The sequence below is a fragment of the Lissotriton vulgaris genome, chromosome 1_1, assembly GCF_964263255.1.
Source record: "Lissotriton vulgaris chromosome 1_1, aLisVul1.2, whole genome shotgun sequence".
Classification (NCBI taxonomy): domain Eukaryota; kingdom Metazoa; phylum Chordata; class Amphibia; order Caudata; family Salamandridae; genus Lissotriton; species Lissotriton vulgaris.
In genome coordinates, this window is record NC_141685.1 from 1,056,981,432 (window position 1) to 1,057,004,391 (window position 22,960).

Genomic DNA, 22,960 nt, shown 5'->3' on the forward strand with positions numbered 1-22,960 from the left:
TGCCCCCTGTAGGTGAGCTGTGTGCCCCCTGTAGGGTGAGCTCTGTGCCAGTGAGTGCAAGGTGAGCAGTGTGCCCCCTGTCGATTTATGGGCAAGGTTTCCATAAATAGTTCATATTTAAGTAGCTACAGATACGTACGGTGTTGTATTACACGGATTTTGTTTTTAGTGTATGTGCTACATGTGGCCTCTTATAACAATAAAACCCCTCGGGCATCAAAGTGTGAATTTACATTTATATATGATATAACTGTGGAAATATATTAATTGCAGCTTAATTTATATTCACAAAACGAAATAATTGTTGGTAATACCATAAAATTGGCAAAGCAATCAATAAATTGCTAAAGTTCTATAAGTCTAAAAAAAAAAAAAGGAAACGTCATAAAACGTCAGCCTTTGATATTATGGATAGTTGTCGTTATTCCAACAGCCAGGTGCTCTACACTGGACTCTCTGAGGAGTAACTGGCTCCCGCGGCCGTTTTTGAACCCGGCTTCTCTGTGGCAGCCGTTGTATGCATCGGTGACTTCCGGTCACGTGGCCTCGTGTAGGCATGATGAATTTGCAAGCTCAGCATTGGTGGTGACGGAGGCCTGGTATGTGTCAGGTCTGCAGCCTGGGGTGGGTTCCTGTGCTGTGCGCACCCCGGGGGTCAAGACGGTCCTCCGGGCTCTCCGTCAGAGCCGTGACCTCCAGTAACCCCAGGCTGCGACCCCATGGGGACTCTTATTGGGGAGGGCCACCCCTGCACATGGCAGGAGTGTGCAGGGGTGGGAGGTGGATGTTTTTGGCGGTCACAAGGAGTAAGAAGATCCAGGCCTGAATTTGATCCAAGGAACTGGAGGGCTGAGCATGGGCGCGGCCCAGCAGGAGCTTTTCACTTTACGTGGCACCTTCTATTTTTTGCACGAGCCCTTGGAGTTCGGCTGTCCGTCTCCAGGTGCATGGTTCCCAGGACAAGCCCTGTCTGACTCCCATCCCTTCTTGAGTGTTGCAGAGATCTTGGGTCAGCCATTGATCATTTGGGGTGCTGTGACTTAGTGTGGCAGAGGGCTTGGAAAACAGACTCCGGAGCTTGCTTCTCTGGCTGTTGCAGACTTCTGGGACGAGTGCCTTCTTCATTGGGCAGAGCGTGGTGTGACAGAGGTCTCACACCTGCACCTTGTCCCTTGGACATCGTCTCCTGCTTGTGGTGGGCTTCTCGCGACTGCATCTTGTCCCTTGGACATCGTCTCCTGCTTGTGGTGGGGGTCTCGGACCTGCATCTTGTCTCTTGGACATCACCTCCTGCTTGTGGCTGAGGTGTCAGACCTAAACCTTGTCCCTTGGACATCGTCTCCTGCTTGTGGTGGGCTTCTCGCGGCTGCACCCTGTCCCTTGGACATCGTCTCCTGCTTGTGGCTGAGGTCTCGGATCTGCACCTTGTGTCTCGAGATGCCCCTCATCGGATGTGGCAGGGGCCTCTGACCCTCCCCTTGTTCTTTGTGTTGGCTCTGGCCCGTTCAGTCTGCAGGGATTTGGGTTGAGACCTGTGTTCCGTGCATCCCTTGGCAGTGCCGCCGAAGGCCCATGAGTGCCTCGGGCGAGTGGTACTGCTGGCGGCACCTGAAACCCTTCGTGCCCTTCTTCCTCATCTGCGCACTGGTGGCTGCCCTCTACTTCATCCTCAGTGCCATCGTGCACAGCGGACCCTTCACAGACGAGCACTTCTTTGACAAGTTTGACCGCGACCGTCCCAAGCCGCTGGCCTTCAACAGCACAAACGGAGGGGGACCACCAGGACCGACGTGAGCACCTGGGGTGCTCCCCTTTGGACCAAGGACCTTATGGCTGCCCTTCATAGGGCGGCTCAGGCATTTGGAAGCTCCATGGATTGATTGCAGTGGATATGGGACAAGTGCTCTAAGGGGTTCCCCAAGCCCCAACAGAAGCCTCCTGGACGTTCGAGGCCCCCAGTACTCCTGAGACCCCAGTGGTGCCACAGAATCTTTTTTCACTGTTTGCCCTGCAGCAGAACCTGAACTTGCTCAATGTGCAGGTCCAGACTGAGGTGTGTCGACAGAGCCGCGCCTGAGTCCGAGTACCAGGATACTGGAGATTCCTGCAGGTCAGGATGGTGCATGTGATTACTTTTCATTCCAATACTTCCTCATGCAATGACTTCGACACACTTATTTCCCCCCTCCCATTACTTACACTTCCTTTCTCACGCCTTTGATTCAAAACTTTTCCTTCTTCACAGATTCAACATGTTTTTTTCCCCTCATCATCAATTTGACGTTTTCTTCTTCACACCATTACTTCAATGCGCTTTCTAGCCCACGCTGTCACGTCTCTTGCTTATGCCTTTTGCTCAAACAGGTTTACTTCCCCACGCACTACTTTGACATGTTTTTCTTTCCTTTCACCATTACTTTTCACAGGTTTCGTCCCTCGCACTGTTATCGACCCAGCTAATTTCTAAATTCAGTTAGTCACTTTGTCAGTAAAAGACACATCGTAGGAATGGTTTGAAGAAGTAAATGTGGCACTTAAATTTGAGGTGAATTTGCGTGTTAGGAAGGGGTGAACTATGACAAAAGTCATGTTCTGTGGAGCAGGGCTGGGAGTGGGCACAGGCGCCTAGAGGCTGAGCGGAAGGAGCCTAAAGGTACATTTAATTATTTTTTTTGTATTCATTCTTGTTCTGAATAGCCTGTATACCATTCTGTACACATAAGGTGGGCAACATTGTGAAAACTGTGTGATTTAGACACATTTTTAGAGAAGGGTGGGAGACTACCACATGACTATCTCCAGAAAAGTAGTTACAATTGTGCATTTGTGAGGACGCTTGCCCAGCAATATTTCTCATGTCTTTATAGGGTTAAAGACTACTTCCCTGGGAGGAAAATATATATATATATATATATATATATATATATATATATATATATATATATATATATATATATATATATATATATATATATATATATATATATATATATATATATTTTAATGCACTTTCAAATGAAGCTATAGAAAGCACATTTGAGTGGTAGCGGCAGTGAAAAGCTTTGTCATTTTGCAGATTACATTACAAAGTGCACAGCAAGAAGCCACTTCCTGCAGTATGCAAAAGGTTTCCACAAGTTGTATCCGCAGCAGGCAGTCCTCTGGCTATACGATGTGAGCTTGCAGCTAGGCACTTATATTTTTCATTGTTGGACTGAAATTCTCCTAGCCTCTTGCTAGGAAAAGAGCTGCCTGTCGCCTCTGCCCCTTTGGGGTGCATTGACAGAGCTGTGCTTTGTTCTTGGTGCAGTATCAACAGGGGTCAGGGACGAGGGCGAAGGTACATCAGCAGAGTCGTGTGCAGGTCATAGTAATGGAATATCGTGGGCTGCTTCTTTTTATGAAATATCTTGGGCTCCTGCTGGTTATGAGTGAGATGCATTGGTAGAGCTTAAGTCTTGCCCCCCTTTTAATTGTCCTGTCCATAGCTGACTGTCCTCTTCTACCTTGCTTGCAGTGTGAAATACGAGGAGCCTCAGGCCGCAGATGGTTTGGCGGGGGCCCTGGACACCCGGCAGCAGAACACCGGAGCGGTGAGTGCATTGGCATGGGACCATTGGGCACAAGAGATTGAAAGCAGTTGATTCTCTCCTGGGGGTAGAGGGACCCTTCACACGGTCCTTGCTGACACATCTCACCCCTGCACACTCACTCACTGGAGAGGAGTAAATCTCCCCAAAATTAATCCTGGGAGATATGCTGAGTGTGAGATAACCTGCTATAAGTCCCAGAACAATCCCTCCAATTTGGGCATTTGTACCTGGCCACGGTCCGCAGATTCCTCTGTGTAAGGTGAGTGATAGGAGGACGTCAGCAGTTTAGAATATATTTATTCAAAAACTTTATACATTCCAACCGTAGCCCTGAGGTAGTGGTGCCAGTTAGTATAAAGTATGTGTGCGCATACACAATACTTACAGAAAAACAATATTATGCATATATACTCTCGAATGACTCGGTGTTTAGTAAGCATATCATCAATCAATCTGGATTTGTAGAGTGTGGCTTATCACCCGTGAGGGTCTCCAGTCGCTAGGATCTTGCTGCGATGAGCCAGGTCTGGAGTCTCTTTCTGAATTTCAGAAGAGAGGCTGCTGTTCCGAGTTGGAAGGGAAGGTGGTTCCAGGATTTGGCAGTGAGATAGGGGAAGGAGCGTCCTCTGTTGTGGCTTAGACGGGTGTGAGCAAGGGTGAGCTAGGTGGAACGCAGCTGTCTGGAGGGACGGTGGTAGTTCAGGCAGTGGTAGATACAGCCTGGTCATTGGCCATGGAGGGCCTTGTAGGCGTGTACCAATAACGGGAATTGTCATCTTTTCTGGATGCGGACCCAGTGGAGGTTCCTGAGGTGAGGGTTGATGTCAGCCCATTTGAGGAGGTTGAGGATGAGTCTGGCAACTGAGTTCTGTATCGTCTGGAGTCTCTTTAGGAGTTTGGTGGTAATTCCTGCATTAAGCACTTTGCTGTAGTCGAGTCGGCTGGTGACTAGGGCCTGGATGACGGTTTTCCTGATGTCGACGGGGAGCCATCTGAAGATCTTTCAGAGGAAAAGAAGGGTGTGGAAGCAAAAGGAGGCGACTGTGTTGGTCTGGTGTTTTGTGGCGATTTTGCTGTCCTGGATAATCGCGAGATTGCAAGCGTAGTCTGTAGGTGTGGGCCCAAGTTTGTGAGGCCACCAGGTGTCGTTCCACAGGGAGGTGTTGTTTCCAAAGATCAGCACTTCAGTCTTGACTGTGTTGAGATTGTCAATTGATCTTCATCCATTCGGCCACGTTCCTCATGCGGTTGTGGAAGTTGATCCTGGTGGTGGAGGGGTCTTATGAGAGAGAGAGGATGAGGTGGGTTTTGTCCACGTAGGAAATGTTGAGGCCATGGGTTCTGACAATGTTGGCTGGGGCGTCATGTAGGTGTTGACAAGGGTGATGTTGAGGGATGAACCTTGCTGAATGCCGCAGACAATTCTCTTGGGTTCTTACTTGAAGGGTGGTTGGCGGCTTCTCCTGGTTCGTACTGTGAGGACAGATGCGATCCATTTGAGGACATCTTCCTGGATCCTGATGTGGTGGAGTCTCTTGATAAGGGTCTGGTGGAATACACTGTTAAACGCTGCTGAGAGGTCGAGTAGAATCAGGGTTTCTGTGTCTTCGCAGTCTAGGATGGTTGATCTATCTTATATAATCATTACGGACGTCTTAGTCTTGGGGGACAGAGTGATCTCGTCCTCTCCTAGAACCTATGTTCCCCCACATGACCTTGGCAGGGTCAATGTCCCCCAGCTGTGTTACTCTGCAATTTCTCTCTTTAACTTGAAAACAGAAGTCTGTAGACGTTTTCCGGCCTGGAAATCCCTTCCTAATGGTTCGGGAGTATAGTTCCCTGAGACTAAGAAGTTGTGTCTCCATGAGCTAGCCCCTTTCCCTCTGTGGATATTAGTGCTTTGAGTATGTTTTAGAGGCAAAACATGTTGTATTTTGTTTGTGGTGGTTGACCCAAAAAAATACAGATCTGGTTCTTGACCAGCAAGCATATTAAGTTTGCTGAGCACTGCTAGCACCACAGATTACCCGTTCGCTGCTTCTGGTGCAAAGGTTTTCATAATCATTTACTTTTGATTGTATCGACTGTTCTGACTGCTTTAATCTGCATATAGATCTACCCACTCAGAGCTGTTGATTTATTGGTGTCCAGAGTTTGTCTTTGTTAGACGGACCGGGAGGGTCGGCCGAGATTACGGGGAGAGGTCTCCAGGGAGAGCCGTCTCCAACGACTGTACAGACAAGTAACTTCCCCCCCACAGACGGACACCACACAAGATTGAAGGTTAACGAGACTTTATATGCAATTCTTAGGTTACGTTGGTATGATACAAGGAGGTCTGGACTCAGGGGTCCCCTCGATTCTAGTCTTTGGTTGAGGAAAGGGGTAGCGGGACAGTCTTAGTTACCAATGAGTACAAAATAGCTCTCAATCCTCGAGCTCGGCGTTCTAGATGATCGGGCCGTGGAGGAGCCAAGCAGGTCCCGAGATGGATGAAGGAAGGACGACGGTCCGCGGCGGAGCCTGCAGGTCCCGGTGAAAGATGACGGTTACAACGGTCCGCGGCCACGCCAGCAGATCCCGACGACGATGAAGGATGAAGGTTACGACGGCTGTGGCAGCGCCAACAGGCAGGACGATGGTGCACAGGACAGAGCTATGGCAGCGCCAGTAGTCCGTCCAGGATGAGTTCCTCTTTACGTCTCTCGACTCCAAGATACAACTCCCTTCCTGCTCTGGAGCTGCCCCAGTTATAGGGCTGGTGTGCTTTGATGTCCGGACCCTCGCACTTGGAGGTCGGGAGGTCCGGGATGAGGGAGTCCAGACACCCAGCAGGGGGGTGGAGCCAGCGCCCGGGGAGGCGATGGGCGAGCGGCACTTGGCGGGGGAGAGCCATCGGCACCTCTTTCTCCCATTGACTTGCCAAGTAGCCCGCTCACCTCCTGGGTGGAGGGTGGTGCCGGAATGTCTGAGGCCGGGCTAGGCCCCGGGTTGAGGTCGATCGGGGGCCAGGCGGCCTCGTGGTGAAGTGTCCAAGATGGCGGCCCGGGCTGGGCGCGTGGGCCGGCAGTGGATCGGATCCACGAGGTTAACGTGCTCGGGGGCAGGGGTCCCTGAGGGGACGGAGGACGTGCAATGGTGGTGTGTGGAGCTTGCGGGACCGGGCTCGGGCCTGGTTGAGCCGGGGGAGAGCGGCCCTTCATGTGGCCTGTCCAACATGCGTCCCCCCCAGCTGAAGGCGGGGAGAGTTACCCATCCTCTTGGGGACTCTCCTCGTCGAGGCGGAAAAACCGGGACAGGCCATCCGCGTTGGCGTGGTCTGACCCAGGCCGGTGTTCGACTGTGAAGTCCATACCTTGCAAGGAGATGGACCAGCGTAGCAACTTTGGGTTTTCCCCCCGCATATGCATCAGCCACTGCAGGGGTCGGTGGTCGGTCTGCACCCGAAAGTGGGTGCCAAAAAGGTAGGGCCGGAGCTTCTTGAGGGCCCATACCACAGCGAAGGCTTCCCTCTCTATGGTGCTCCAGCGTTGCTCCCGTGGTAGGAGTCTCCGGCTGATGAAGGCCACCGGTTGATCAAGGCCTTCGGTGTTCACTTGAGACAGGACCGCTCCAATGCCCTGGTCGGAGGCGTCCGTCTGGACGACGAACTCCCGGCTGTAGTCTGGGGCCTGGAGCACAGGAGCGGAACACATGGCGGCCTTCAACTGTTCGAATGCCGCTTGACACTCTGGGGTCCAGTTCACCTTCTTGGGCTGATTCTTTGACGTGAGTTCGGTGAGAGGCCCCACTATGGTACCATAGTCTTTCACGAATCTTCGGTAATAGCCCGTGAGGCCCAGGAAGGCTCGTACCTCGGTTTGGGTGATAGGGGGCTGCCAGTCCTGGATGGCGGCAATTTTCAGCTGTAGAGGGGCCACTAGGCCGCTTCCCACCTGGTGTCCGAGGTAGGTCACAGACCCTTGTCCAATTTGACACTTGCTGGCCTTGATCGTGAGGCCAGCTCGCTGAAGGGCTTGCAGCACTGCTCGGAGGTGGTGGAGGTGCTCGGTCCAATGGTGGCTGTACACAGCGATGTCGTCCAGGTAGGCGGCGCTGAACCCTTCGAGCCCCGCCAGGACCTGGTTGACGAGCCGTTGGAAAGTCGCTGGGGCATTCTTCATGCCGAAGGGCATGACCGTAAAATGGTAGTGGCCATCGGGGGTGGAGAAGGCAGAACGTTCCTGTGCTCGGGGTGTGAGGCCGATCTGCCAATAACCTGCTGTCAGGTCGAAGATGCTGAGGTAGCGGGCAGCTCCCATTCGGTCGACCAGTTCATCTGCCCGGGGGATGGGATGTGCGTCCGTTCTGGTGACTTCATTCAGGCCCCGGTAGTCGACGCAGAACCGGAGTTCTGGTGTGGTTCCGGGGGCGGCTGCTTTGGGGACCAGTACGACCGGGCTGGCCCATGGACTGTCTGAGGGCTCGATGACCCCGAGCGTGAGCATCTTAGCCACTTCCGCCTGGATGCAGGCCCGTACCCGATCAGGTACGCGGTAGGCCCGGTGGCGGATAGGAGGGCTGTCTCCGGTGTCCACATCGTGCACACACCAGGAAGTGACACCTGGGGTGAGGGAGAACAGACTGGCGAACCGTGACAGGAGGGCTTGGCACTCTTGGCGTTGTTCTCTGGTGAGGGTCTCCGAGAGTCGGACCCCATCCACGGAGCCGTCTTGCTCCTGGGTCCGCAGGAGGTCAGGGAGAGGCTCGGAGTCGTCTTCAACCCCATTGTCTGTGGCCATCAGTAGGCTGAGTTCTGTTCGTGCAAAGTGGGGTTTCAGTCTGTTGGTGTGGAGGACTCGGAGTGGGTTCCGGGAGGACTCCATATCGATCAGATAGGTGGCAGGGCCCTTGCGTTCGATTACCTTGAAGGGTCCCGTCCATTTGTCTTGGAGAGCGCATGGCTCCGTGGGGGACATTACCCATACCTGTTGCCCCGGCTCGAATTCAATGGATGAGGCGTTCTGGTCATACCATTTTTTCATGTCCTCTTGACTGGCCTCTAGGTTGGCTTTTGCTAGGTCTCTGAACCGCCGGGACTGGTTGCGGAGGGTGAGGAGGTACCGGAAGACATCTGGAGGGCTCTTGGCCGGAGGCATCTCCCAGCCTTCTTTGATCAGGCTGAGCGGCCCCCGCACTGGGTGCCCATATAGCAGTTCGAATGGGCTGAAGCCTAGGGATTTCTGTGGGACCTCTCGGTAGGCGAAGAGGAGGCACGGCAGCAGCACATCCCACTGGCGACGGAGGGGCTCTTCCAATCCCCCGATCATCCCTTTTAGCGTGCGGTTGAACCGCTCAACAAGTCCGTTCCCTTGGGGGTGATAGGGGGTCGTGAACCGGTAGGTGACCCCACACTGTTGCCAGAGGGATTTCATGTATTTAGAGATAAAGTTCGTGCCTCTGTCGCTGACGACTTCTCGGGGGAACCCCACACGGGAGAAGATACCCATCAGGGCCCGGCCGACCACTGGGGCTGTCACGGTCCGGAGAGGAACAGCCTCAGGGTAGCGGGTGGCGTGGTCCACTAGCACCAGAATGAAGCGATGGCCTTGTTTTGTACGCGGGTCCAGGGGTCCCACAATGTCTATTCCGACCCTCTCAAATGGGGTCGTGACTACTGGAAAAGGTTGCAAGGGGGCCTTTAGTTTGCGGCCGCTCTTCCCACTGGCTTGGCACGTGGGGCAAGATCGGCAATGCTGGTGCACATCGTTTCTCATTTTGGGCCAGAAGAAGTGGGTCACTAGGCGACTGTAGGTTTTATCTTGTCCCAGGTGCCCTGCCAGGGGGACATCGTGGGCCAGGTTTAGCAGGAAGTCTCTAAAGCGGAGGGGCACTACTAGTACCCGGTTGGCCCCCAGCTCGGCGATTCGTTGCTCGCTGTACAACAGATCATTGTCCCAGTAGACCCAATGAGTTCCGGAGGTATCCCCTGCGCTTTGGGCGAGCGCTTGTTGGCGGAGTCCCTCGAGGGAGGGACAGGTCTTCTGTTCCTGGCGAAATTGTTCTTGTGTGGGTCCCCCCTCTTGGGCCCACTGGTCAAGGTTAGCGAGGTCGGAAGGTTGAGCAGATTCGAGGGGGGTGTCATGGTCGGGGGTCTCGGCTGGGGCGACCGGAGGCGGTGGCGCCGGCCATTCTGGTTCTTCCGGATGATGGTTGGCACGGGCGGCCATGGACCGGGTGGTGACGCACGCCCAGTCCGGGACGCCCAACATCCCCAAGTGTTCTTTTCGCTCCACGGCTGCCCACGGGGAGCTCTCCAGGTCGTTTCCGAGGAGGCAGTCTACGGGGGCATCGTCTCGGACCGTCACCTTCAACATGCCGGAGACCCCTCCCCACTCAAAGGGGACGCAGGCCATCCGACACAGACTTTCCGAGTTGTCGGCTGATCGCACAGGGCAGAGAATGTTCGGTAGATATTGTTCTGGGGTCACCAGGTGACAGCGGACGGCTGTCACACTGGCCCCGGTGTCCCGAAGGGCTTCGGCCCGTTGTCCATTGATGCTCACCCATTGGCTGTACTTCTGGGTGTTAGCGGGTAGGGGGACCCGCGGGACCATGTCTCTTCCCCCTAAGCACGCGAGAGTCATGGCGGCTGGCTCCCACTCTTGATACTCTTGCTCGTCTGTTTCTTGTTCCTCGGAGATCTGTTCTTCCCCTAGTGCCGCGGCGGCCACATGGCGGGGTTTTGGACTCTGATACTGCGGGCAGCTTGGGTCGTTTGCATAGTGGCCGACTCGTTGGCATCGGTGAAATGTGACATTGGCTCTGTACCCTGGTCGCGCCGGGGTGCTGCCCCGGTTGGCCGGGGGGGTGGTGCTGGTAACGGGGGCGGCCGGAGTGTTGTCTCTTCCTCGTCCTTGGCCCCCTCCTCCTCCTCTGGGTCGGTGGTGACCATTGTTGTTCCTGTTCTGCTCGTAGGACCCATTCCGGCCCACTCTGGTGATCTCCCACCGGTCAGCTTCGGCTGCGAGCTGCCGGGGATCGGTTAACTTGCTGTCGAGGAGGTGTTGGCGTAGTTCAATGAAGCAATTGTTGGACAGATGCTCCCATACCATCAGATTGAACAGCTGCTCGTAGGTCGTGACGTTGTTCCCTCTGACCCAGCCTTCGAAAGCTCGGCTAAAGTACGTTACATAGTCCACCCAAGTTGTACCCGGGATGCGTGTGCAGTCTCGGAACCTCTGACGGTACATCTCGGGCGTGAGGCCATAGCGGGTGAGGAGGGCCGCTTTCATATGGTCGTAGGAGGTCATCTGGTGGTCTGGGAGTTGTAACAGGGTATCGCGGCCCTCATTGAGGAATCTGCCCCATAGGCCGGCTCCCCAATCGTTTCTATCGATCCGGTGCGCAGTCATAGCGATTTCATAGGCCTTAAACCATTGCTGGATGTCGTCCTCTCGAAAATATTCTCGGACAACATCCTTGGGGATGTGTACTTTTTTCTCCGTGGTCCCTGGGGTGTGTGGTCTCTCGGGCACCCCTAACTCTTTATTCTGCTTGCGCAGGTTGATCTCGGCTAGGTTCCGTTCGTGCTCGTACGCTAGTTTCTTTTCCTCGAGCTCCCTTTGTCTCTGTTTCTCCTCTCTTTCTTCTCGGAGACGTAGGTGCTCTAAGTTTATTTTTTGTTCGGCCAACTTGAGTTCTACGTCCATCTTGAGTCGGGCCATTTCTAGCTCGTGTAGTCGGGTTTTTTCTCTTTCTTGGATCTCGTCTTGCGAGAGACCGGTTCTTTGCCCTTCAGGGGCCGTGTTGGTTTTTTTCGCGGTGCTTTGCTCAGGGGTTTCGGCATCCCCGGTCTCTGCCCAAGATTCTAGGGCATGCTTAAAATCGTCCTTGGTGCTTAGTCCGGTGGTAGCGATACCTAGTTCGATGCAGAACTGCTTTAGTTCACGATGGCTGTATTCCTCTAGTTTTTCCATTTGGAACTTCTCAGTTGATCCGCTCTCTTTAGTTGTCATTGTGGTTCGTTGTGGGGTGAGCTACTCTCTGTACGTTATGCGGTGATTCGGATCGCGCCGCTGGCCACCAATGTTAGACGGACCGGGAGGGTCGGCCGAGATTACGGGGAGAGGTCTCCAGGGAGAGCCGTCTCCAACGACTGTACAGACAAGTAACTTCCCCCCCACAGACGGACACCACACAAGATTGAAGGTTAACGAGACTTTATATGCAATTCTTAGGTTACGTTGGTATGATACAAGGAGGTCTGGACTCAGGGGTCCCCTCGATTCTAGTCTTTGGTTGAGGAAAGGGGTAGCGGGACAGTCTTAGTTACCAATGAGTACAAAATAGCTCTCAATCCTCGAGCTCGGCGTTCTAGATGATCGGGCCGTGGAGGAGCCAAGCAGGTCCCGAGATGGATGAAGGAAGGACGACGGTCCGCGGCGGAGCCTGCAGGTCCCGGTGAAAGATGACGGTTACAACGGTCCGCGGCCACGCCAGCAGATCCCGACGACGATGAAGGATGAAGGTTACGACGGCTGTGGCAGCGCCAACAGGCAGGACGATGGTGCACAGGACAGAGCTATGGCAGCGCCAGTAGTCCGTCCAGGATGAGTTCCTCTTTACGTCTCTCGACTCCAAGATACAACTCCCTTCCTGCTCTGGAGCTGCCCCAGTTATAGGGCTGGTGTGCTTTGATGTCCGGACCCTCGCACTTGGAGGTCGGGAGGTCCGGGATGAGGGAGTCCAGACACCCAGCAGGGGGGTGGAGCCAGCGCCCGGGGAGGCGAAGGCGAGCGGCACTTGGCGGGGGAGAGCCATCGGCACCTCTTTCTCCCATTGACTTGCCAAGTAGCCCGCTCACCTCCTGGGTGGAGGGTGGTGCCGGAATGTCTGAGGCCGGGCTAGGCCCCGGGTTGAGGTCGATCGGGGGCCAGGCGGCCTCGTGGTGAAGTGTCCAAGATGGCGGCCCGGGCTGGGCGCGTGGGCCGGCAGTGGATCGGATCCACGAGGTTAACGTGCTCGGGGGCAGGGGTCCCTGAGGGGACGGAGGACGTGCAATGGTGGTGTGTGGAGCTTGCGGGACCGGGCTCGGGCCTGGTTGAGCCGGGGGAGAGCGGCCCTTCATGTGGCCTGTCCAACAGTCTTAAATGTTTTTGGGGCCCTTAGTTGTAACAAATTTGAATTTTATTATCCAGTTTTATGCTAATTGTAGCCCGCACAATGAGAAATAAACTTTCTGATGTAGGGACACACAAAACCAGTTGAAATATGTCTTTCTGGGGACTCCAAAAACCCACAAAATTACGCGGAGCAAAGAAAGGTAGAGGAAGACAGAGGGGAAGCGAGAGGTTCAGATATCGGAATAGACAGAGGTGAGCTAGAGAGAGATAAAGTTTAATTTCCCTGGGGGGCCCTTGGAAGGTAGGGGCCCTGGCCAGTTGCCCACTTTGCCCATGCCTTAAAACGTCTCTGTCGGTGTCCTTTTTCCCAACCAGCTAAAGGGCCTTTACCATGTAAATTTGAGGGAATTTCTGTTGCAAGATTTACTGCTTTGCTAGCACATGGAAGCATGTTTCCATAGCAGAGGGCCACATGTGGCATCTAGATATAGGGCATGCAAGGATCTAAGGACAGACATGGGGGCCAAAATAGGAACTAAGGTTGTCGCCTCAGGAGCCACTGAAGATGGTCATGGTAGAGCAAATGGTAAAGTGGAGGAAGTGCTCACTGAAAAATGCAACACAGAAAACAGGTCACACCAGTAGCGAGCAGAGTAGCGGCTTCCTTTTAAGCGCAAGTCAAAAGAACAGTGGCTTCTTTGGTTGCTATAACCAGATACATGCTCTTTTTTTTATCTTAAGTGTCCTTTGTACTTCCTCCGAGTATCAGTCAAATATCAATAATTTTATGACATGAAATCATTTTAGTGTAACACAATTAACCTAAGCTTGCGTAAAAGTAATTTGTGAAAGAACTACTGTTCTTTCCATTGGTACATAGCCAGGTTCCCCTGGTTAACAGGCCATCCTCATATATGACTAATGATCTTTTTAGCCAACATACATGCATAAACCTCAGCCAGATTGGAGCACACCCCCCATGCAGTCTTTCCAGCTCAGGCTCTTGTTTGGTGTTTTCATCTTGGGTATTCAGTGCAAGACATGTACACGGGCCGTTCTTGGATACTTACTGCTGCATATACACACCAAAGTCCATTCACATGCTGACTATACATGCTTACAACTGCATACAAGCTTTTGCTTGCACACATGCATGTGTTACTGCATACCCAGGTTGTAAGCAATGCACTTACCTGCTTTGGTAATACACACTGCTGCACCGCCAGCAGTTCCTCAATATGAGTGGAGGAGCGCCACCCCCAGCACTGCTGTGCTGAAAGCTGGAAAAATTAAATGATTTTATTTTTCCAGCTTTCCTGCCAAAGGGAGAGGCAGGGCAGGGCCAGTGCATCATTGCTGCTGATTGACAGCAATGACTAGTTGCCCCTTCAGTTCGATTTGCCCATGTCGGTTTGTCCGGCTATCTTGCTACGACCAAACCAACATGCGCATTCAAACTTTCCAACCAAGTTGTCTTCGATAGCTGGGTTGAAAAGCAAGCATAGGGCTCCAGTGATCTTTAGAGCGATGAGGCAGCCTGCTCCAGCCAATCCAGACGCTTCACTCATGCTGCTTAACAGCATGGGAGCTGTGTCTGAATTGGATAAGGAGCTGTGGGACCTCGTGCTCGGAGGAGTCTAGAGCAGAGGAATGGATGTGCTGTAGGCTAAGGTAAGTTTCTTTTCTTTTTAATATTTAAATGTTTATTTGTTTGTATTCTCACCATTTTTTCTGGTCACCAACCGCCACTGTGCTACACACCCAGATGCTCACTGTTACATATACACAGGTACACATTGATACAAGTATACACTCCTACCTACACAAACCTACAAATGCTGCTGCTTTCACATACACACTTAAAGCATTCATGAAATTATAAATGTATGTCAAACACTAGAAGTTCACAGTTGTGCTCATGTAGTCACACTCGCTCTAGTACAAATACTTTACAACACAACCACTCTCTGAAGCACACACACACACATATATGTGTATATAAATACACTCTGCCTAATAGTATCAATCAATCAATGACATTTATAAAGCGCACTACATACCCGTAGGGTCTCAAGGCGCTAGGGGTGGGGGGGGGGGTGCCGCTACTGCTCGAACAGCCAGGTCTTCAGCTTCTTCCTGAAGGAGAGGTGGTCTTGGGTCAGGCGCAGGTCGGGAGGGAGGGAGTTCCAGGTATTGGCGGCCAGGTAGGAGAAGGACCTTCCTCCTGTAGTCGCTCTTCGGATGCGGGGGGCGGCGGCGAGGGCGTGGTTGGCTGATCGGAGGTGGCGTTTGGGAGCGTAGAAGTTGATTCGGCTGTTGAGGTAGCTCGGGCCTTGGTCGTGTAGTGCTTTGTGTGCGTGGGTGAGGAGGCGGAAGGTGATTCTTTTGTTGACGGGGAGCCAGTGAAGGTCTCTCAGATGTCCGGAGATGTGGCTGGTTCGTGGGATGTCGAGGATGAGTCTGGCTGAGGCGTTCTGGATCCGCTGGAGTCTCTTCTGGAGCTTGGCGGTGGTACCGGCGTAGAGGGCGTTGCCGTAGTCCAGTCGGCTAGTGATGAGGGCCTGGGTGACGGTCTTCCTGGTCTCGGTGGGGATCCACCAGAAGATCTTCCGTAGCATGCGTAGGATGTTGAAGCACGCCGAGGAAACGTTGTTGACTTGCCTGGTCATGGAGAGGGAGGGGTCCTGGATGAAGCCCAGGTTGCGTGCATGGTCTGTCGGTTTGGGTGCGGTGCCCAGGGCGGGAGGCCACCAGGAGTCGTCCCAGGCGGAGGGTGAGGAGCCCAGGATGAGGACCTCCGTCTTGTCCGAGTTCAGTTTCAGGCGGCTGGTCGTCATCCACTCGGCTACCTCTTTCATCCCTTCGTGCAGGTTGGCTCTGGCGGCGGCGGGGTCGTTGGTCAGGGAGGGGATCAGCTGGGTGTCGTCGGCGTAGGAGATTATGTTGAGGTTGTGTTGGCGTGCGATGGCCGCGAGGGGGCTCATGTAGACGTTGAAGAGGGTGGGGCTCAGAGAGGATCCTTGAGGGACGCCGCAGATGACTTCGGTGGCTTCTGACTTGTACGGTGGTAGGCGGACTCTCTGTGTTCTTCCGTCGAGGAAGGAGATGATCCATTCCAGCGCCTTGTCCTGGATTCCGACGTTGCTGAGGCGCTGTACTAAGGTGCGGTGGCAGACAGTGTTGAATGCCGCGGAGAGGTCTAGGAGGATGAGGGCCGCTGTTTCTCCGTTGTCCATCAGGGCTCGGATGTCATCGGTGGCGGCGATGAGGGCGGTCTCGGTGCTGTGATTGGCTCGGAAGCCGGACTGTGAGGGGTCGAGGGATCCATTCGACTCGAGGAAGGCGGCCATCTGCTTGTTGACGGTCTTCTCGATGACTTTGGCTGGAAACGGGAGGAGCGAGATGGGGCGGTAATTCTTGAGTTCGGTGGGGTCCACTGTGGGTTTCTTGAGTAGAGCGCTGAGTTCGGCGTGCTTCCAGCTCTCAGGGAAGGTGGCGGTGTCGAAGGATGTGTTGATGATGTCTCGCAGGTGGGGTGCGATGACAGCGTCAGCCTTGTTGAAGACGTGGTGAGGGCAGGGGTCGGTCGGTGATCCGGAGTGGATGGAGTTCATCGTGCGGATGGTGTCTTCGGTGCTGATCGGGGTCCAGGCGTGGAGGGTGGTGGTGGGGGGTGGTTGTTCGGTCTTGGTGTGCGTTGGTTGGTTGTTGAAGCTGTTGTGTATGTCCGCGATCTTGTTGTGGAAGTATGAAGCGAGGGAGTTGCAGAGGTCTTGCGATGGGGTGATGTCGTTGTTTCCTGCGCTGGGGTTGGAGAGCTCTTTCACGATGTTGAAGAGTTCCTTGCAGTTGTGTGCGTTGTTGTCCAGCCGGTCCTTGAATGCGGTTTTCTTGGCGGCGCGGATCAGCTGGTGGTGCTTCCGGGTGGCCAGCTTGAAGGTGGTCCTGTTGTCCGGTGTAGGTTCCCTTCTCCAGACTTTCTCGAGGGCTCGGCAGTTCTTCTTGGAGCTCTTGAGTTCGTCGGTGAACCACGGGTTCACCGACAGTATAACATCTGCTTCAGCTCATTTGACTTTTAGAAAAACCCTAAAGATGTGGCTATATAGCAATTAATTAGGGCTTCACTCCGTTGTCCTAGGCTAGCGCCAAGACTCCTCCGGGCATAAGACGGCTCTACAAAACCTTTATATATCTCCATCCATTACCTAGTGGCGGTCGCCACTAGGTAGTTATAATTCATTCTGCTTTTCCATAGAAAGAGCATTATTTGATTTGCTAAAAACGTTGACCCCCTGTGACAAAACTTTTCCCCAAAAAAGTTCATCCACCTAAGCTCCTTCCTAGATAGTTATGGGGTGATCTGGCAAACAGGGGCTGTGAAAAAGGGGGAGGGGCTGAAATGCAACATCCCCATGCATTTTCAATAGACTTATTTAGTCAAGGCTACAGCAAAAACTGCTGAATGGAATTACACCAAATTTGACAGGAAGCTAGACCTTTGTCTGCAGATTGTGCCTTTTGTTACTTAGTGTAAATCCGTTAAGTAGTTTTTGAGAAATTTAGGATAAAAAACAAATTGTATATTTAGGCAGTTGGTTCTGCAAGAGTCTCGAGAGAGACTTTGCAGAAGCGCCAATTTAAAAATGGAGCGTTCTGATTGGCCCAGGGAGCTTTATTTCCCTTGGGCCATTTTGCTCCCGCGGGAGTCAGACTTGTGCATGTGGTCTGATTGGCTGCCAGCAACATGAGACAAATGTTGCTGTCAGCCATTACATGACTTTGGTGCCTAGTTCCCTGGGGTCAAAAAGAAAAAGAAATTGGTCAAAAATGCAGCAATCCTGCATGATGAAAAAAAAACAAGTGATTGCTGGGCCACATTTATTTACTATGATCCTTGGGGAGCCCACCCTGGGTCTGTATTTATGAACGGGAGGGGGCTGAGTGCCCCCACTTTCGGAACCTCCAGAGGCTCAGGGGAGCTAACCCTTGGGGCCGAAAACAATGTTTTTGGGGAGGGGGACGCTTGGACCACCTCCTCGAGCTTTCAGGGGTCGAACATATTATGTAATAGGAGGAGATGTGTGCCCACCATCCCTGAGTCATTGGAGGTCCCGGGAAGCCCACCCATGAGGCCAAAATTGCTAAAGAAGGGGAGGGGGCCTGCATGGTCCTCATCCCTGAGCCGTTACAGGCCCCAGAGAACCCAACCCCGGGGATGAAATTGTTGAAAATGAGGAGAGGGCTCACAGCCCCCACTCCACAAGCCTCTAAAGGCCCTGGGGAGCCCTCCCTGGTGGCATTTACTAGATGGAAGTTTCATCGGGGGTTATGCAGCCATCCTCTCGGAGCCATTTATGGCCCCTGGGACCTCATTCGCTAGGGCAGGATCAGATACTATATACACCGGGGAGCTCACCCACGGGACATAGTAGTTTGATCTGTTTTTCTGCCCGCGGGCAGGTGAACAGATCCCGCCTGCAAGGAGCAGCATTAGGAGCTGGTACCTGCGAGTGGGAGCAATTCTGGCTCCCTCTGTATGCGGGTAGACAGCAGGCGCCTTGGGGCCCCCATGCGACTATGGTGCATGCGCTGGGTGGGTACCAGGGCACCCACCTTTAAATTTGAGGGCACCTGGGGATGGGGTGCCCGGGCCAAAATTGACCTTGGGATGGGTAACTTCCTTCTCCTGTGAAACGTTGCTGGGTCTCGGGGGATGGGGGAATGGGCCATGTGCCCCCTCCCCCTGTAAATGTTGCTAGGGTTGGGGTCCCCGGGGCAGAAATCAGCCTGGGGATGGGGGACTCTAGGAAACTGGGTTTTTGTTGTAGTAGTAGCCCCCACTTTATGCCTGGTATTTGATGCAACCTTGACTGGAATGCAGTAGGTTCCTGCTAACCAGGTCCCCCGTGCCAGCGTTCTTTCCCCAAAACAAGACAGCTGGTGCGTTGATCCTCAATTGGCCAGGCCTTTAGCACCTTGCTAAATCACTAGGAAGTGGTACCCCTGGTACCTAGGGAATAGGTTCCAAAAAGGGGCCCTAAGAGCTGCAGCATATCTTGTATCACTCCAAGGGACCCAGCACCAAACTTATACAGACTGCCACTGCAGCCTGCATGACTAGGTGTTTTAAAAAGTAAAAACACAACATGTTATGCACCCTGTGTGCCATTTCCTCTAAAACTGCATGTAATATTTGTAAGTCACCCCTACAGCAGGCCTTACAGCCACAAGGTAAGGTAATAACATTACATGTGAGGACATATCTGAATTCGCATATATGCCACTGTAATGTTTAGTTCCATTGCTAGATATTACAAGTGAGCAGGGAAGCCGACTAAAGGGCTGTATTGGGCACTGATGAAAACGAGTTTCCCAGCTACATAATCGTTTCACTGAAACCTATTGTGTTTCGTATCAAACACCTCGCATTAGTAAACCTACTCTGATTCCAATGATGAAATTATTAATACATGCACCCAAAGGGTACCTTAGAGATACCCCTGAACCTTACTAGTCCTCTAGTGTATTGGCTGACTGGTGCAGACCAGACTGCCTCCACAGACCAGTTTCTGACCCCCTAGGAGATGAGGGCACCGCTCTCAGACGAAAGAAACAATGCCTGCTATGGCAGGAGGTGTTAAAGACCTTTGATATGTGACCCAAGGCTTCCCCCAGACAGGGGAAATACCACCCCCTGCACAGGGCTCAGCTGGAACTAGGACAGGTGGGAAAATTAGCTAGTCAGAAGGTGTGGTCACCCTCGGGCTAATACTACCCCTGAGGTGGGCTACCTGATGTGCACATGACTAGGAATATTCCACTATTTTGGTTTTTGATGAAATTAGGCCCTCGGGACAGGGTTATGCCCACTTCCCTCAGGAAGTGGTCATTTTGAGGAGGTGTGCTCACCCTAAGGGGAGATAGCCCATTGGTTACTACCTGAATCCCCAGGGCCAAGTAGCTCCGCTCCCCTTTATTTAAAATAGTGGCCCCAGGGGATGGGGTCCCCGAGACCAATAATAGCTAGGAGAGCTCTCACCTTAAAAAAAAGAAAATACATGGCCCTGGCGTTGGGACCCCCAGGGCCTAAAGATGCTCGGGGGAGCGAGGCCCCCCTCCTCTTTATTTTTAGAAATGACCCTGAGGGGTGGGGTCTCCAAACCTAAGCTTTTGGGGAGGGGGCCGTACGACCTCCCTTCCTTATAATTAGAAAATTAATGTCCGTGGGGGATGGGGTCCCCAGGACCAGGCCTCATGGGCAACCCCCCACTGCTTATGCCCAAAGGCCAAGCACAGTGCAGGTTGGCTGTATTGAGGGGAGGTTGTCTGCTGGGCCTGGCCTGAGAATAAATAATTAGCTGTGAGAAAAAGATCTGTTTTCATTTTTTTTAAAAGAATATGAAATTCACGGAAAAAACAAAGGTTACAGTAACTTAATAACTGCATTTGTCAATGACAACATTAACATATTGAGCAACAACAAAAACACAAGAAATTCACCAGTTATAGTTGGCAGCACTAAATATAACTTGCGCCCAGCCATGTCCTGCTTATGACCTCACAAATTACATCACTCTTGACATGTTCTATGACATCATTTGTTACATTACTGATGACACCTCAACTGACATCATTGATGACATCACTGATGACATCATCCAAGCTTCTTTTTCCTGCATATACCTCTATAAATTACTATGGCATTAGAGGCCTGACAGTAAGGCCAAAATAGCTCAGAAGAATATCAACCATCATTAATGCCATCACAGATACAACTCTCTTAGGTGTAGAACGCATTCTCTATGTGCAATATTGACCCAATGCTATACACTTTACAACTAGCATAGTTTGCATTAACAATCAGCAACAGATATATAGGAAGCCCTCAATTGAGTACGGTATTCAATCTTTATACACCTGTTAACAGAAAGCCAAGTTCCTAAACATAGTGCATGTCAGTTGCAAAATCAATGACCAATGATCTGTATCAAAACCACGCAGCACCCACTCCCCGAGCCGTGACTGGCCCTAGAGAACCTATCCGTTGGACACAAGTTTTCAAAATGGGCAGGAATAGTGCACGGCCCCCCTCCGCGAGCTTTTACAAGCCCCAGGGAGCCCATCCGCCGGGGCCGGGTCATATGCTATATCCCGGGGTGCCCACCCCCAGGACATAGCGGTTTTCTTTTCCGCACCGGCATGGACAGGAAAACCGGTGTTTACTCCTGCTTGGTGGGAGCATTTTCGAATCTGCATAAAATACTTGATATAAGGTCAATGTTGCACATAACACAAGCTTGCTTTACCCATTGGAGTTGTATGTATGATAGCAGTAATGATGCTTCATATTATTTTGCACTTTCATAGCTCTAATGCTATACCAGTTTATAGAGCAATGTGTACAAAAGAAGCTTGGCTGCTGTCTTCAATAATGTCATCAGTGACATCATTTGAGCTGTCATAAGCGATGTCATAAATGATGTCATAGAACATGTCATAAGTGACTTAATATGAGGCCATAATCCGTGAATGGCGGGAGCACAAGTTATAATTAGCTCTGTTAACTATAACTGGTGAATTTCTGTGTTTTTTTCTAGTTCAAAACATTAATGTCGTAACTGACATATTCACCCAACTGTAACATTAATATATATATATATATATATATACATATATATATATATATATATATATATATATATATATTTAATCACCAATTCGTTCCACAGACGGCGCACACCATTACAGTCGGTGCCAGACAGCAGGGATGAACGTGTCCCCACAAAACATTTTTCACCAAAGTAGAAAATAATGTCTGCACACATCCATTGCTTTATGCTTGGGTTTTATTCAAGAGTCTCAAGGAGCCCCATTCACCTACGCGTTTCGACCGCAGGTCTTGATCACAGTGTTGCCACTTGTCTTTTTTCTATGTTCATTATTTATACATTCACTGCCCATCAGCTAACAATGAAGCATCCTGGGAGATGTAGTGTTCGAGGCATGTGGGCTGCTGAATTCATATCTGTGCATAGATCGCCGCCTAGTGTTGGGTCCGGATGATTGCACATTGTTGTCCTGGAAGAGTCTTCGAAGTATCACGAGATAGGTGGCTCCTCCCCTGGACTACAGTGCGCATGGGCATTGCCTCCATCCCCAGATTGTTTTTTTCCGCCATTGGGTTCGGATGTGTGTCGGTTCCCTCTGTCGGAACCGATAGTTGTTAACTCTCTTAACTCGAGACCAAAAGGTCTTTAGGCTTGGCGCCGGTATCGTTTTCGTTCGGGTTTACTGTTTCTTCAGCTCCGAACTCTCGCTGCCCTTCCGCGTGCTGTCGGCGCGGACGGGCCTACACGACGCTCCAGACATGGAACGGACTCCGTTTAAACGGTGCCCGGTGTGCAACGCGAAATACTCGCACCTCGACCTGCACCCAGTGTGCAACACTTGTCTGTCGCCGGACCACGACAAGGCCAGGTGTATGGCCTGCTCGAAGTTCCGGTGCAAGAAGACCCTCAAGATTCGTCGGGCTGCGAGACTCCAGGCCAAACTGTCTGCGCCCCCGCCGGACGACATCTTCGAAGAAGACGTCGGAAGCGACAATGTCCAACAGGTTTCGGACTCTAGCCCTGCGTCCGAGGGGGAGGCCTACGACGCAGGAGACGAGGAGTTTGACGAAGCCGGCGACGAGGTAGGGGACGACGATACGGCCATTGCCACCGTGGGGGATAGCTCGGAGGAGGAGCATCCCCTGACTGACTCAGGGGTCGACCCCCTTCCTGCGGCCCAGGTCGAGGGATCGCCTTCGGGCCTTACCCAAGACCATGTTATTAGTCCAGCAGCCCCGCCTACGGGCCCGGCCACGGACATTTTGGAGGTGCCACTCACATTTCCAAAAACGAAAGTGAAGCCTTCGGGTTCAACGCCTCCGGTTTCGAAACCGAAAGTGAAAGCGGTACAGAAGGCTCTGGAGGCGTCAAAATCGAAGAAATTCAAAATGGCCGACATGGACAGTCCCGCCAAGATGGCCGACCCAAAGGCCTCGGGGTCGGTGCCGAAGGCGAAGTCGTCCGACGCGGCTGCGTCGGCGCCGAAGATGGTCGCGGTCGATGACCCGAAGAAGGCTTCGAAGAAGCGTCATGGCGATCCCAAAGCTCTGGCTTCCCCGGCTCCGGCCGTCGGAGCCAAGGACGGTAACGCATCGACTCCGAAGACGGTGCCTCTCGCCGACACCACTCCCAAGTCAGGGAAATCACGAGAGGC

At 52.4% G+C, this 22,960-nt stretch overlaps 1 protein-coding gene across 3 annotated transcripts in view; it reads left to right on the plus strand.

Annotated features, from left to right (window-relative positions):
* The window catches only part of TOM1 (target of myb1 membrane trafficking protein), a 352,338-nt gene that overhangs the window by 207,511 nt on the left and 121,867 nt on the right, over positions 1 to 22,960 (plus strand). For all 3 annotated transcript variants that reach the window (XM_086962935.1, XM_086962922.1, XM_086962928.1), the window contains exon 12: positions 3,518 to 3,593. In XM_086962935.1, the coding sequence (XP_086819061.1) occupies positions 3,518 to 3,593 (76 nt within the window). The remainder of the gene's footprint in view (positions 1 to 3,517; positions 3,594 to 22,960) is intronic.